This window comes from Drosophila innubila, chromosome X (assembly GCF_004354385.1).
Source record: "Drosophila innubila isolate TH190305 chromosome X, UK_Dinn_1.0, whole genome shotgun sequence".
Classification (NCBI taxonomy): Eukaryota; Metazoa; Arthropoda; class Insecta; order Diptera; family Drosophilidae; genus Drosophila; species Drosophila innubila.
The window spans coordinates 28,484,078-28,501,333 of record NC_047626.1 but is presented as its reverse complement, the minus strand read 5'-3'; the positions used below and the strand labels follow the sequence as shown (position 1 = coordinate 28,501,333).

Below are 17,256 nucleotides of genomic sequence, written 5' to 3'. Positions count from 1 at the left end.
AAATGTTTATTTATACGCTTATTGCACTATCGATGTATTTGTCCGTCCGATTAGTAACAGTGTCACCAGAGTCGGAATGCTTTAAAACTGATAACAGCCAAAAGTATAAAATAAAAAAAAATGACAACAATAACAACAAAGACATGAGGAGGTACAACAAAAAACCTCGTCACCAACGGCCTCGATTCGATTGCAACGTTTGCGGAATTTGCATTTATGAGTATTTTCAAGAGCAACTCGGATCGCTTAACGGTAATGTGGATCACCTGCTCCACGGCTTCGTTATAACTTTTGTAAATGTTATTTTTATACACTGATAGAAAAAACTTAAAGTGAAAACCATTATAACCATATTTGATTTTATTATTTTAGATTTAACAACAAAACGTATTAAAATGAAATAAAATAAACTTTAATTTAACTCAAAACACAATAAAAAATTAAATACAAAAAATAAAAAAACAGTAAAAAACAAAGTTAAAATAAAAAATAAATTAAAAAACAAAAAAACTAAATAAAATAATATAAACAAAATAAATAAAGCAAATTATATTTTAAATTTTTTTATCACTACAAATGCTAAATTAGTTTAATAATGTCATGTTTGTTTTTTAAATATTATAATACTCAAATTAAATATGATATATATTTAAATTGAATATATTCATATTTATTTTGATTTAAAGTGCTTACACTTTAAATTTACTTAATCCGTATTTAACGCTAAATCAAAGAGCGAAATAGTTAAATGAATGTGGAAATATTAAAATTTCACAGCATTTTTCTATCAGTGTATATATTTTCATATGATATATCATATGAGCATAGCCCATGTAGCTTATAAACATATATGTGGATATATACAACATAAGTATTTTAAAGTACAACTTGTAATACAACCGTCAAGAGCTATAAAAAAAGCAAATGGGAGTACAAAGTGTAGTGTTGAATGATCACATGTTTGTATAAATTATGAATCATTTTACACTTTTTGCTGAAACATAATTTAAAACCTGTTAAGTCATAAATGATAAACACACGGTGGATCAAAATCGACTTAAGATGATTATTCAGTTTACAGCAACTATTATTCGACATGTTTATAATCATAATTAAGCAAGTTTGCTTCCTTCTTTTTTTATAATTAGTAATAAAAGATGAACTTTATTGATTACCAAAAATAACATAGTGAAATTGATAAGAAATTTGTTGTGTAATAAGTCGATAAATTAGTAATTGCGATTAAGAAGCGCAGAGACAATATCACCAGTTTAATACTAATAACAATTATGATCTATAATAATTATGATCTTTAAGATCAATATAAAGTGATGCATAATAAATTAACATTAACCCAATAACCAAGAGATAAATGTTAGGCACTTAGTCGCTTGAGCTTTAATTAGTCTAGCGTGTATTATTCTTTTAATTAAGCAGTCTCTTAGTACCTAATAAGCGACATGCATGATATTAAGGGGAACAAAGGCATAACACAGCTGAATTCAAAGCTCAAGTTTTTGTCATGAAACCAGTTGATAGCGACAAAACAAAAGCGAACGACATTCAGCATTTTATTTGGATTCAAAGTTCACATACAGCCGAAACGCTCGCTACGTAATGACTGCGATAAGCTTTTATTGCTCAATTGCTTTATATGAATGAAAAAAATTTATAACCGACAAACAGTAAGCTAGAGAGGCTACAGACAAAGTAATGCAGAAAATCTTTGCTCTACCTTAGTGAAATTGATATGTATGTGTGCATTGTAAATTCAAATAAAAAGTCATATAAAACAAATATAATTTTTTTTTAACTTTATGTTGAGAAATACATTTAAATATTTGAATTTTAACGCATATTTTCTGCTGTTTATTTTTTGTCATTAATTCTGCTCTTGCATATTACGCAGTAGAGTCCTTACTTACAAAATGGCATACTAAGACTTTTTCTAACTCACCTGGGTCATGAGATTAGGTGTAAGTGGGAGGGGCAAAATTTAAATGATTGCATCTAATAGGGACGTTGGGACCTTTTTTTGTAAATTTTTGTATTTTTTTTAATTTTTATTAAAAATACGCGTCGATTGATACCTCGACCACCCAAATCCAACAACTAGTTCAAAAGATAATAAAATTTGAAATTTTTAGTGGACTTCTCAAAATGCGATGAAAAGTCAGTTTGTTTGTTTGTCTGTTTGTATTAAAGCGCTAAAAAAAGCTTGGATCTAATAATGGGGATTTATTCCCCTTCAAAAATCTAGAAATGTTTGCTCCACGACTTTTTGAAACACCGCTAGTTTAGCGGGAAATCGCTAAATCCCGATAAAATTGACAACAGTTTCCAAATTATAGAAGCTACAGGTATGTTCTATATATCATTAGAAAGGTGTGTTTGAGGGCGTACCGGCTTACCTTTGAGTTTTTTTTTCTAAAGTATTTAGGTAACATTTTACAGGTGAAATAAGGTTTTTTGGCTTACATTTAGGCGATTTCTGACAAAACGGCTCACACAATTTTTATTAAATTTGAAATTGTGTAATAGAATGTTGTTTTACTAATAGAATGCATTAAAGTTAGACTTTGTTGTTGTTTGGCGTCAATCCAGCTTCAGCGGCTTTGCAATGAACAATCCACATCTTTCTATTTATCTGCTCCTGTACCAGGAGAGCAGCTGACTGGTTCTACTTGAAACCTAAAAGCACATAAGGGAGCTTGTGATACAACCGGTAATATGTTACATTGGCTAGTTATGAACTGTTTAAATAATCCCCAACTTGGATTTCTAGGTGGAAATACTTTATTATTAGTCATTAGAAATGCATAAAATCTCATTCTCCCACTCACCATCTATCGCCTTCTATGCCTCTGTATCTGTCTCTGTCTGTGGTTGCCTGCACACATAATAAACTCAAAGCATACTTTTAGGGGCAACTAAAACGGAAGCAAGCAGCAAACGGAAATGCCAGAAGCACATACTGTGTGTGTTATATGTGCGAATATATTGCGTATACGCCGCGTGCTGGTCCACTTAAGGGGCAACAACTGAGGCAAAACAAATGCAGCAAGTGAACTGCACACGAGTACTCATTTGTATGCTTTGGCTAATTGTGAGTCTGGCTCTGGCTCAGGTGTGCCAGCAGATGATTGTTGGATGTTATGTATATATATTTGTAAAATCTCATATCTGTTTGTACATCAAAGCAATGCGAAGCTCTCGTCAAAGCCTTAGCAACCTCATGAGCTTAGTCAACAACTTTAGTATGCCAATTAAGCTGGCAAATATATTTAACAAGTTAATGAATTATAAACATTCACAGTGAGGAGTGCAGTATTAAATCTACGAGTAATATATATTAAAGAAATATAATAATAATAATCATGATAGGGTAAATGGGGCAAGGACCAACGTGTGCTGTTTGCAATGCCTGTTTGTTGCGTGGGGCGTGGGGCGTGGCCATGGCTGTTGCTGCAACATGCTATGCTTTTAAATGAAATTAAGCTAATTTAGGAAACAGCCAACGTGTCGTCGTCCCCTTCCTTGTCGGAGACTTGTCGACGTACTCGTCCTGGCTGTAGTTTAATTCAATGCAGGGCCACCGCACACATCACGACCTCATATAAAACGATGTGTGCGCGTGTGTGTGTGTGTGTGTGAGTCCCTGTTAGCTATTTGGAGCACATGCTACCTGTCTGTGTCCGTGTCCGTGTCCGTGCGTTCGTTTATTCGATTTGTCCGGATGGCGGGCGAGTGTGTTGTCTGGTGTCCTGCTCCTGTGTATTGTAATTTATTATCCTGCATGGCAAAAGGGATTTTCATCAATTAATCATGCTGACGATTCTCTTGCAGTTGGACAACCAGAACAACACGCTGCTGGCCCACACTTAATCGGCCTTGCCACACACACACACATACACACACACACACGCACCGTCGCTGAGAGTGAAGCCCAGGATCAGCTCAAAATCAAGTTAAAGTTTAGCTTTGAGCTCATATTCTATAGAACTTGTATAGATGCTCCGATTTTCGAATTAGTCATACTAAAATATTTAACCCGGAGAACTGAACATAGCTGAATTTGCCGCATCAGTCGCCAGATTTTAAGGATTTATCTCTAGTAACTGTGACACGCTTGAGAAAAGAGTTGCAAGAGTTTATTTAAAAGATATCAATCATGGCTCGAAGTGAGCTCGAAATCAGTCCAGACATTCCGATATGGATTTTCAGCACCATCCAGGATCTCGTCGGGATTGGCAAAGTACCAACATAAGCGGCATCCTACGAACCGTTTCCTTCCTATGCCAATGCCCATTGGCCTTGGCCTTTGTGAGGTTACTCTGAGCAGTGGCCCCAACATCAAGTGCGGGTATTAAAGTGATTTATGGAGTGGCCGGTCCATTGCCAAAGAGACCTCGGCGCACAGCCATGTATGTAATTTGTGAGCAAAACTATTTGAAGTTGTTTTTGTTATTGCTGCTGACGGAGTCGGCTTTAAGTGCATTCAGTATATAGTATATACATATACATATATGGGCAATTTTCTGAGCGATTTCATCAATTATTTAAAGGCAAATTAGTTCTGGGTGCTCTAAGCTAATGACTGGCAAAAGCATCAAAACAAAAGTTAAGGAAATTTTTCGTTTAGTTTATTATGCAAAATTTAATTTGAATAAACAAGCAATCAATTCCTGCCATAACAGTGCACTTCGAGGAGAACACGAGCATGTTTATAATACTAGCTCGACATTAAATAGTAATAGTCTATGCCAGGATTAATTGACCTGACCCAAAGAGAAATTTGGTGAAACAAATTTTCAGCTTGCTTTTTGAATTCAGTCAAGCACTTTAATTTTACCAATTTTAATATATATAATCATTGAAAGAAAATGGTTTTTAATTAGTTAACTATCTATGATAGCCATAAGTCAGCAAATGCACATGTAGCCTTATTACCTAACAGCAAAGAACATTTCGCATCGTTATAAAAGTCAATTTAAGGCTTAACCCAAATAGCAATTTAATGAAAATCAATGTCAACATTTGGTATCTAAATAAATGCAGCTAAATAAAAGGAGTCAACTGCATTGACAAATCGATATCCAAATACAAATACTTGAATGCGTATAGAGCTTTGATTGACATTGTGCAAATAGATTGCAATGTCATAAAAAAAATATACAAAAGAATAAAGTGAATACTACACAACATTTTACCTAATCAACGCATACTCTTATCAAAAGAAGTCCAGAGTAAAGAGAATTAAAAAAAAATCATCAAATGAAAATCCAATTTTTTGTGACCTGCAGTCGGGGTCCAAGGAATATTTGTACTAAGGGAATACTTGTGTCAAAGGAAATATTTGTATTGAACGTATATTTAATATTGGGCATCACTCTTGCCATTTTCTGCAGTTCACTCTCGCACTAGATTTTACAAATAATTGACTTAGATTTGAAATGGAGATTGAAATATATCGAAAATAAATTAAACTTTCAGGCATACAGCTTTCAACTGCCCACATTTAACCCAATGAAGTACGAGTACATTTACTGAATATAATAACTTTTTTTTGAGATGTCAATTTCAAAAAAATAAATTTTCGGCCAATCTGCTAAAGACACAAATTAAGTAAGTTATCTTTCAACCCAATTTCCGTTCAAGAGGGTAGAAGAACAATAAAGGCTCCTGCAATTATTTTCCGACTTTTTTTGTCCAGCTTATGTTCCTATATCATTGATCTTATAAACTGAGTTTGAATACTTATCAGATAGGGTAAGCGGTAATAAAATATTGCACTGACATTTAATCCCCCATTTTATGCAGATTTCTTAATTCTAATGGTTTGTGCTGTGCTTTGTTTGATTATCAGTTAGTCAACCAGCTTAAAGAGTTATAATGAAGAGTCTAGATTCTAGACTCTAGAAGGAATCAACCGCTGGTGTTTTATGGAGTTGAATTGGTCTGCAGCTGCCTGGAGCACTTTAGATGAAGTTTGCCTGTAATACGATCCTAGGTAAATGTATAAATTGCGTTTAGCATTAGATAATCTTTAAATAAAAGTTTCCAAGTGGAGTTGTGGTTGCCGTCTTACAGGGTTTCTCTTCTGCATTTTAACCAGTTGCGTAGCTTATTTAAGCCATAAATTTGTACTTGCTACTTCATGATGCTCTTCTTGCCGACAATGTTGTTGCTATTTATACCCGTTACTTAAAAAAATAAGTAAAAGGGTATATTGTGTTCTTTGGAATGTATGTAACAGGGAGAAGTAGGCATCTCCGACCCTATAAAGTGTATATATTCTTGATCAGCATCAACGGCCGAGTCGATATAGCCATGTCCGTCTGTCCGTTTGTCTGTCTGTTCGTCTGTGTGAGATAGAGTAACCAAATTTGTGGCACACAGATTTTTAAAGACCCCACGCAGGTCAACCACCACAATCAACGGTTTTTAAGATAATACGATTTTATGGTAGCTATTAATATTATCTATTATCTCACTTAATCGCATAAAGATCGGACAGTTAGAACGGCAGTAATAGCTATCCAAGTTAATCAGGTGTGGTCCAGAAATCTCTAGAGATTTTTAAGAGAAATATTTTTGAAATCAACCGTTCGAAATGTTGGTTTTCCCAAAATGTCAGAGATTTAATATTTTCGAACAACATTTTTGGGATTTTCATTTAATTTAAAGATATTTTAATTCAATTTACTAAATGTTTAATTTTTTAAATCTCTCAAATTTTTTGTAGACATTTGAAAGCAATGGTTTATTTTTTTCAGGAACAGCAACAATTGCTTTTGGGTTGCTTTAGCTCTGTTTTAAATTTGAATAATAATTAATTTAATTCAATCACCCAAAAGTATGCAGTAGTTTTTATAAGTTAATAATTTTAATCAGGTGTGCACTATGGTCCGGATGCCAAATTTTTTGGAATAAAGTCATTATTTTAAGTTGTTCAAATTATCGACTTTTTGATGGCGATGCATTCAAAATACTTCCAACTCAAATGTTGCATATCCATATGCATATCCAGTTTTCACATTTTCAAACACTATTAAGCAAACAGCTGTGAAACAGAGTTGCTTTCAACAGAGAGCACATGAAACTATTATTTAAATTTTTAAGGTTACATTTAATTACTTTACAGCCCTAATTCAATAACTTTTGTAACAAAATTAATCGTGGATTATATTCATTGTGGCTTGTACTTTGTTATTATATATCCGCGTTGTTGAAAATCAACGTGCAATGTATTGTTTTTTGTAATTTAAAAACTTGCATCCTTAAAAAATTTCTTGATTAAATTTTATCTTTGGAAAGAGGTAACTACTTTTGCTAACATATGCTAGCCATGCGACTATATGCATTTTGTAGAGAAATCTATTCTGAATTTGTACTATTAAGCTGAAGTTGCGCATTTCTCTAAATTTCACTATATTGGCGAAAATTACAAAAACTTGTGTTTACGTATTGAATAAATGTTAAATCTTTACAATCGACAAAAAAATATAAATTTTCTTGTTACATACAAAAAGTCAGATCACGACCTATTTTTATAATTTGAACAATATGATATTATAAATGATAGTATTCCGATATTGATATATGTTAGCCAGAATGTGAGGAGCCTAATATCACATATATACGTTCAGTTTGGTCAGATAGTTCGGAAAAAGCATGGTTTTTGTACAAAAAGTGAATATTCTACCGATAATTCCTATTATTTCTATATGATATAGTTGTCCGATTTGGATCAAATTTTACCAACACGTTTTGGGTAGGCATAGTAACACGCCTAAGAAAAACAAAAAAATTTGCATATCGCAGGCGCTCTTGACTTATTAATTTATTCCAAAAAAATCGTCATCCGGACCATAGTGGTGTGCTCTACAAATTAATAACAGCACTAAAGCAACCCAAAATCAATTGTTGGTGTTCCTGGAAAAAAGAAACCATTGCTTTCAAATGTGTAATAAAAAAGTTGAGAGATTTGACAAAATTAAAAATTTATTAAATTGAATTAGAAGAACACCGACTTTTCGAACTGTTGCTTTCAAAAGCAATTCTCATCAAAAACTCTGGAGATTTCTGGAACACACCTGAATAACATTTCTTTTCAAATTTTCTAGAGATTTCTGGAACACACCTGTATAAATAACTTGTAAATATATAAAAAAAAAAAGAACGTACCGGGTATTCTATGGTCGGGATCTCGACTATAGCTTTTCCGACTTGTTTTGTTTGTTGTTGTGGCTTGTTACAACTAAGTATATAACTAGAGCTAGTCTGGGTTGTGATGTAATGTGACACCAGCTGCTTAATGTTTTGGTTAAAAGCATTTTAAGTAAAAATGCAACACATACACACACGCATCTGTAGAGAAGAAATAATGTAGCTGGGATGGAATGGAAACACCTCCGCGTTGCACGTTGCCATTTTGAAATAGCTGTTGTCGCTGCCTCCATTGCACGACGAGCACAATAACTCAGCGCCTTTTACTGGCCGCAAGTACAAGGCACTGGAGCACAGGCAGCAAACTCATCAGTACACAGCAACATATACTCGTACTAGCATACACACATACACTCACACACACATATACACATGTATATGCTGGCAATTTGCTTAAGCGAAAGGTTGCAACATATGAGCCAAAGAACGATGCAACAAGCAGCAACAGCAAAGGATGCGAGACTTGCCCAAAAAGCAGAAAACACAGCAACGAATCCCACAGTGGGATGAATTGCACATGTTAGCGCTCAAAAAATATCTTCAATTTGTAAGTTACATCAAAGAAGCAACAAATGAGAACTGTTGGATACGGATAAAGGATAAAGTTTCTTAATAATAATATGAAATAAAATAGAATATTACTTTTTCATCTTTTCATCTCGTCACATTTTTCACCTTTAAATAACACTAGGCAAGAGCCAAAAAATTACAAGAACCAAACCTACTTTATTGGATAGATTTGGGGTCCCAAACGACGAAAAACATTTTTTTTTATGGTGAGATTTTTTTTTATAATTTTTCAAAAATCTGGCTGTTTTGATTACTTTTTTTCAGAGGTGCATTTGTACATTTGTCATTATTACTTGAGAATGCCAAAATCGATTTATCAAAGCTTTACTTTTTCTGAAAGCTAATGAATATATCTATATTTCATTTATACACAGTCTTAGACTTAAACCAGTAGTTTAAGAGATATCAATTTTTGAATTGAGAAAATTATTAATTTTTTTAGCATTTTTTTTAAGCTTTTTTCACTTTAAAATTCGAGGAAAAGTCGAGTTATATTTTATTTACTATTTTATTTGCATAGCTGCATTAATAACGCGTCGTTTTAGATATAATTCATTAAAATCTATGGAGAGACGACGATATAATATTATTTTGTGTCCAGGCATGTTTTTGTCGATTTTTTTGACTTCCTTGTGGAGCTGCATGACATTTAGTATAAAATTTGTTTGTGTATTTTGAGATATCCTAACCAAACTCACACAATATCAATTTGTTGTTATTTTACACATTATAACCAAAGTTGGTTCAAATCGGTTAACTATATCATATAGATGCCATAGGAACGATCGGTCAAAAATTAAGTTTTAGTATGAAAATTTTTTTTGTTTTTTGAGATATTTTAACTAAACTGACAGAATATTCATTTAAGATGGTCTTTTGCATCCTTACCGAAATTGGTTCAAGTCGGTTCACTATATCATATAGCTGCCATAGGACGGATCGGTTCAACTTGTTCGACTTTTCCTCGAATTTCAAAGTGAAAAAAGCCAAAAAAAAAAAAAGCTTAGAAAAAATCATAATTTTCTTAATAAAAGAATTGATATCTCTTAAAATACTGGCTTAGATCTTAAACTTTTTATCAATGAATTGTAGATATATTTATAAGCTTTCAGAGAAAGTAAAGCGTTGGAAAGTTGGTTTTGGCATTCTCGAGTAATGATGACAAATGTGGGCGCACCTTTGAAAAAAATATTAAAAAAAAGCGAAATTTTAAAAAATTCTAAAAAAAAATCTCATTATAAAAAAAATGTTTTTCGTCGTTTGTGGCACAATATCTATAAAAAAAAAAAGTGGGTTTGGTTCTTGTAATAGCCAAAAAGCTACATTTTTGTTGGCTATTGTTATTTGCTAATATATTTGTAGTAGACGTTTGAATAGACAAACTAGTCTAAAACTTTAAAATAGTTGTACTCGTTAGTACACAGAAAAAAAAATCCGGTATTGCGGATTCTATAAAAATACAAAATACTTAAATCAAGCACAATTTTTCTCAACAATATTTTCATTTTCGAGGTTCTGTAAGATTTGTTTTAATTTAGGCTTTCTTGACTTTTTCAATGTTGACATTTAAATATCGTTGCCATTTTATCTACTTATAATCTTCATTTAACAATAATATCCTGAATACATACTTCAAAAAGAAGTGCTAAAATCAAGAAATTTAAACTTAATATTTAGAATAATTTTTTTTTCTGTGTAGGATCTCTTGAAGGAAAAGAATCTGATTATTGACCGGTAATGCGTAATTTTAAAATTGGCTAACAAGTAATGAGTAATATGATGTTAATCTACTTTGTCCCACTGTGCCTAGTAGGATTGGTGAAAGTCTGGGTGAGATGCAGCGACTGTATAACATCATCATTCATTTGCGCTCAGGTGCGTTTTTGTGCGCTCTTTTGGGGAACACATGCACAATCACACACAAAGATACCAAAGAATACGGCTTCTCTCCTATACCTCTAAGTTGAGTTTGCGTTTGGTTTCTGGTGTCTGTGGTTTTTTTTCTTTTTTTTCTAATTCCCCATCTCTAGCGACTTCCATGTGAGATGAATAAAAAGGCCTACCTCAAAAATATTTTGCAATACTTTTGACACTACATTTTGCTAGCGAAATAATATTTTGTTCGGCAATGTTAATAAATATTTCGAATTTAATACCAGTAATAGCGAAATCTATAGACTTTTAGAAATAAGTCAAGGATATGATATTATTTAAAAAAATAATTAAAATTTTATTATTGGTGAGGTAGTTATATCATATAATTTATTGGACGTTTGAGAAATATGTAAGTTCTTAATTAGGAACATATAATCATATACATTTAAAATAATCAGTTATTATTGACCGAGTTAACGATCTCAGCAACTACTGCAACATGTCTTTTCTATCATCTATGAGATAAGAATATCACATAGTTTATTAATATATGTTTTCTATTGAAAGACAACTAACTAAATTAAAAAAAAAAAGTACGAAAACTGCAATTCGATAATTGAAACATAAATGAAACGTAAGTGATACAAGAGCATAGTGTTTAGCCGATATTTTCGAATGGGATGAATAAGGATCTTTATCTCGTTTGTGCAGAAAGACCGACGGATATGATTATATGAATTCAGTTCAGCATTAATATAGTATATAATATCGCATAGCATTTTGAGGATGTGATACTTCAACACTTCGTGACACGTATGTAAAAAAAAAAAACTAAAAACTACTTAACTCTTGCTTCAAATGTCTTCAGATAGTTGAGTTAGACTAATTATTTGTAATGGATATAGCTTTGCGAAGTTGTTGCTCATCGTTATGAATGCGTCGCTCTTCGGCAGCCTCCACATCATGGATGTTGGGAAGAAAGCCAAGTTTCTTGTATTTACCGTAGACCCTTTGTTGAAGCTTGGGCTGGAAACGCCAGATGCTATCATCGATGATTGGATTTATCAGACGGGTCTTGTTGTCGGGTTCACGATAATGTTGCAGTTGGGCAAACTCAATTGGCACAGATTTGGCGGCACATTCGCCAGTCTCGGCACGATGAAGTGGAAAGTGATTATGCAGTCCGACTGCATATTTTGTGGAGTGCAAACACTTGGTGGCAGAATAGCGATCACAGTGTTCAGCCACACGTTCCACATGCTGCAACATGTAGTAGAAACTGGGCAGCTGCTTGTAGACCTTGGGTCGCTCTACGTAGCGGGGAAAGTAGACGTTCCTAAAGCAGAAGCTTACCCAGTCCTTGCATTTGGATGAGTCTCTCTCGTAGTCGGGTACACGATGGGCCAATTTGATCAGATCATTCCAGTTGGTGACATTTCCCAGCGGCATGATGACCTCGTCGATATCAAAGACTCCAATATAGTCGTATTTATACATATTACGATAATAGCAGTCATTATAGGGTATCATCTCATTCAATATGCGATTGAAGCCATCGGCATCCAATGCATAGTGATGAAAATGACGCGGTGAGTGCGGCTCTCCGCGACCCAAGGACATGGGACGCACCTCCACAAAGCCAGGACTGGAAATCTTATAATCATCCAGCACACGTGTCATATTTGCATGCATCTGAGCATCGTAGAAGACGACTTTGTCTACTCCAAGCAGTCGCAATAGCTCAAGCCATTCAATCAATCGCCAGGACATGTCAATGTAGGGAAAATCCATCGCTTTTAAACAGACCATAAAACGAAGAGGTTTTTCCTGCTTCGAGTCCTTCTTTGCCATTTTCGGCGATTGCTTTCCCGGCGGACTCTTGACCATTTCAGTAGTGCCTTTTGCTGTAGGGCTTTCCTCGTCTAATTCGTGGACGACTCGCAACAGATTCTTGGCCCGATCGCAACGATCTGCAACGAGAGAAACCATCTCGGGCACTTCCTGAGTACCATTTGATTTTGCCAATGGGCAGCTGATAAGCGTTGGGTAGTAACGTCTTGATGCACCGCCCCAGATCCAAACGATCTTGTGATCTGTGGCTTCAACAATTACAGGATCAGGACGATTCTTATACCACAGCTGGCAATACGTCACTGGATACTTGAGTTCATTTTCTTTCCCATAATGATTTGTCATGCTTAGCAATCGCACTAACGGAGTTTTGGGAACCGCCTTTCGGTCATCATAGTATGCGCCAAAGAAATAAAAGGTAAAGTTGACATTGTGGAGAACCTGCCAGTATTCATTGTGATACTCAATGTTCATAAAGTCGGGAGCCACGGCGCAATTTGTTTTTGTAAGATATCGGGGTCTTCGCAACAGCTCCTCAAGCGGAAACGATGGCATCTCTTCCCGTATTAGTTTTAGGCGCTCCTCCAAACTGGGAGCTAATGGGGGAGATGAATGAAAAAAGTGTCGGGATATATAAATATTAGAGCTATAAGTACCTTCGCGTCTATCGATCAGCAGATCATTTATAAGCACAGCACGACGACCGTGACTATGACTTCTCCATTGTATGTCAGACGTGTTGAGACAAAGAAGCACTAAAAGAATGAACACTTTCACGAAGATAATAACAAATAGTATCTTTGAGAGACGCGTGTGTTTTCCCAACATTTTTAAAATTGTACTTCAAGAATGATTGGTCCGGCTGCAACGATCAACGATCAACGCTCGATGTTTGACTTCTGACAACTAATTTTAAATTAAAGTCAACAGCTCCATTCTGCTCTCTGTTTACCATCCAATCCATAGCACAACTCCGAACCTCGACGTCGACGACGACGTCGACTTCGACGTCAACATAGGCAGAGACTTCTTAGCGCAATATTTGATAAAAATGTTTTTCAGTTGGGATAGTGTACTTACATTAACGAGGGTCGGCTGATAAGTCAATAATCTAAGTAGAAAAATTCTACTTTTTGGAATGAAAATAAATTTACTTTTGAACGTTATCTCCTTTTAGAGCTAAACACTTTATCCAATGGCCCTCCAACTTTCTTGTGCCATCCAAATAACAAGATTGGTCGAGGTCCTTAAAGTAGGCATTAGATTCACAAAAGTACCTTAAGTCTCTTACCGCCGAGTCATTTTATTTTCTTCATTTGCGGAACCAATTAGTATCCCAATACTTATAGTATGAATACTTTACAGTATCAGCAATTTCTTGCTAGTCGATCACCAATTTCCAATTTTTGGATTTTATCTAATTTTTCATCCAAAAAATATTCAAATGTATTTCATACTTGGTTTCGACATTACAAAATCGACATAATTATTATCCAATTAAATTTTTTGCTTATCTTATTATCTTATCTTATTATTTATGTTTCAAAAGTTAATATACAAAATTAGACACTTTTACGAACTTGCTAAAGATAAAAATCAAGCTGTCAAAACTGTTATTAAATTAACAGAGTGACGTTATCTTTTATAGACCAATAACTGATCAGCCCATCCTCGTATGATTATAGTTCCAGTTAACAAATGTCTCTGCGATCGTACATTAATAATTTCATTAAATTTGATAAAACGTCAGTTTGCACATAAAGCACAACAACAATTTAATTTTTTATCAATGAAGTTTTTAATGGTTTACTACAACAACACTAATAAAGATTTCACAACAGAAGTACATATCTAATTCAAAGGTAAAAATTAGGTAAGAAACTGTACACTGAAAAAAAAGACCAACTTCTAAAATCAAGAACATTCATCTTAAATATTTTGTTTTTAAAATAAGATGATTTTAAAACCAAATTACTAAATATAAGATTATTAATCTAAGAAATCTTAAAATCTTTATATAACAATAAAAATCTTAAATTTTTAATAGAGTATAAGTAGGTACTATTTCGTATCGAGCAATTGGTGGCCCCGTGGCGTTCTGGTTTGAGAGACCGCTTCAGATGTGAAGCAGTAGGCGGCGGTTCGAATCCCACTCGTAACAAATTAAAATAACATTTACAAAATTACTAAAACAGAACAAAATGCAAGCTAATAAAAATTTAAAAGTAAAAAGAATTATTTTAATTTTAAGAACACTTAATCCTCAAATAAGAACTTGGTCTTATTTAAAATGTTCTTAAAATCAAGATGTGTTCTCTTTATTTAAGAATTTTATGTTCTCGACGCATTTTTTAGACCAAAAATCTTAGTTCTGAGACCAAATCATGATTTTAGAACATTTTTTAGCAGTGTAGTAACAAAAATATTGACTTTTTTCATCAGCTTTGAAGGCCTTTAAAAAATGCACACTATTAATTATTCAAATCATATTACGTAGTCTTGGAAAGCTTTACAACTGGCTGGAAAAGAGTCAGAGATTGTTTAAAATATATTCAGGAACGTTTAATCACTAATTTTATGGCCACACATTTTACGGGCAAAGCTTAGATTTTGAGCATATATATCATATTTTTAAAACATTCACGAAAATAATTTACTAAACACCTTTGAATTTACAGATATGAATATAAGTATATAGATCTGTATGTACCTAAACCAATATTTTATAAAAACGGTTTCTGGCCTATTATATTGTCTATTATTTCTAAAACTTCAAAAACCCTATGTATCTCATTACTTATTATCTTTTCTCTGAGCCAAATTTTTTTTCATCAAACACTTGAATAAACAGAAAAACGAGTTATTACCACGTTACGGTATTAACAGTTGTCGAATTGTCTCTTTTAGCAACAGCAACAACAAGTATATATGTCAATACGCGGCGAGGTGGCTGATAGCTTATCAGACATTTTATATTGAGTTTATAAACGAAAACAGAAATCGGTTGCTTATTCTGCTTAGATGATAACCCACTTGACAACTTATCAGATTGCTTAAAGATGACTAACCTCATTAGCTGCTCAGATATAGTAAATTTAATAGAACTCGTTCAAACTTAAGATTCTACAAAAATGGGCTTAGTAAAATTTCTAAAATGTATTTGAAAATAAATTTAGATTTATGTATTTATTAATATTATTATACTTTTTTTATTATATCTTTTATTTTTGTAAGAATATGTATTTGGAAACAGCACACATGTTTTAAACTCACTCAATCCAAAGTATTTAATATACGTTTCATACGTACGCTAAAATAACAAAAATTGTTGCACTTCTAATTAATTGCATTGCATAAATAACAAAATCAACGCCCAAAATGGACTTATAACAATAAAAATAAGTCACAAAATGTTGAACTAGCCAAAAGCAAATACACGTTAAATAAGTTAGCGTGGTCCACATGCAATCAGCATTTACTATACTCTATACATAAAGCTACTTATAAAAAATATTTTATCTAATCATGTACACGTACATAGTATGTAAATATATAATGAAATAACTCTAGCATTTATATCAACAGAAGAACGAAGAACTCAATCGATGTTTATTCATATCTAAGCTTATTTCAAAGGACTCCTTTTAGCAGTTTTTTATTAAATTACAACTTAGTTAATAGCTGAGTATAATCATAGCATTTTATACCCATCCCATAATTACAGTGTATGAGATATCGGAGCCAACGAGCGAACTTCATTGGATATTACACTTGAGAGCACACGAGTGTATTTTAATTAAATGTTCAACTGTAATCCCATGGGGGGAACTATGGGAAAACTATGGAAAATATTTGTTCAGCAAGCGGCAGTTGCAAGTTGTACTCGTAGTTGGCACATCAAAAAGCAGATAAAAACAACAAAATAAAAACAGAACCAAAAAATTAGACAAGCTCAAACCGAACTGATGCAAAAATGGAAACGGAAACGAAAACGATACGCAGCGGCAAAACAACAACAATAACTGGAACAACAGACTGCGGCTGTCAGCAGAAACGTCTTAGCCATGGCCGATATTGAAATATTTGCAACCGTCGCGATGTCCTATGCCATGTCCCCTTTCCCTTCCAGATCTAGGTGATGAGTCTCTCTCTCTCTCTCTCGCGTTACAGTCCAATAAAATGGAACATCACAGAATAAAACACATAACAAAACACAACAAAACTAAATTACAGAATACAAAAACAAAACAACGCAACATGAGCTTGCCATGTTTTTTGTTAATTAAAATTGGCACAGCAGCCACATCATCAACAACAACAACAACAATAACAACAATAACATTTTCTGCATTTTCATCAACAACATAGATAAGGTGATTTGGGGGAAATGCTAAAAAATGTGAAACACATTTCAAAGTAGTTTGAAGACAGGTCAGGATTTAAATATTACAAGTACTTTTATGGGATTTAGCTTTGGATTTGAATTCGAATTTGAATATATTATTTCGGCAGTCCATTTGGATTACATGTCAACGATTTGTATTTAATAATGTTTTCAATAAACAAAAAATAAAATAGAATTTCCAACCAAATACTTACTATTACAAATAATTTCAAATAAATAAATGAACGAGTTTGCAGCATTTTAGAATCGATATTGATTTTATAACATGTAATATCATCATAACATATTAATACATTTATTTGCATATTTGTATAAGACATAGTGAT

At 33.4% G+C, this 17,256-nt stretch overlaps 1 protein-coding gene across 1 annotated transcript; it reads right to left on the bottom strand.

The window, feature by feature from the left end:
• Window positions 1–11,556: 11,556 nt before the first annotated feature.
• LOC117793975 lies at window positions 11,557–13,427 on the bottom strand. Its single transcript, XM_034634441.1, has 2 exons — window positions 13,182–13,427; window positions 11,557–13,121 (listed from the first exon to the last, which is right to left on the bottom strand). Exons 1-2 carry the CDS (start codon window positions 13,351–13,353, stop codon window positions 11,557–11,559), a joined length of 1,737 nt encoding a protein of 578 aa, XP_034490332.1. The 5' UTR covers window positions 13,354–13,427.
• Between the last annotated feature and the right edge of the window lie 3,829 nt (window positions 13,428–17,256).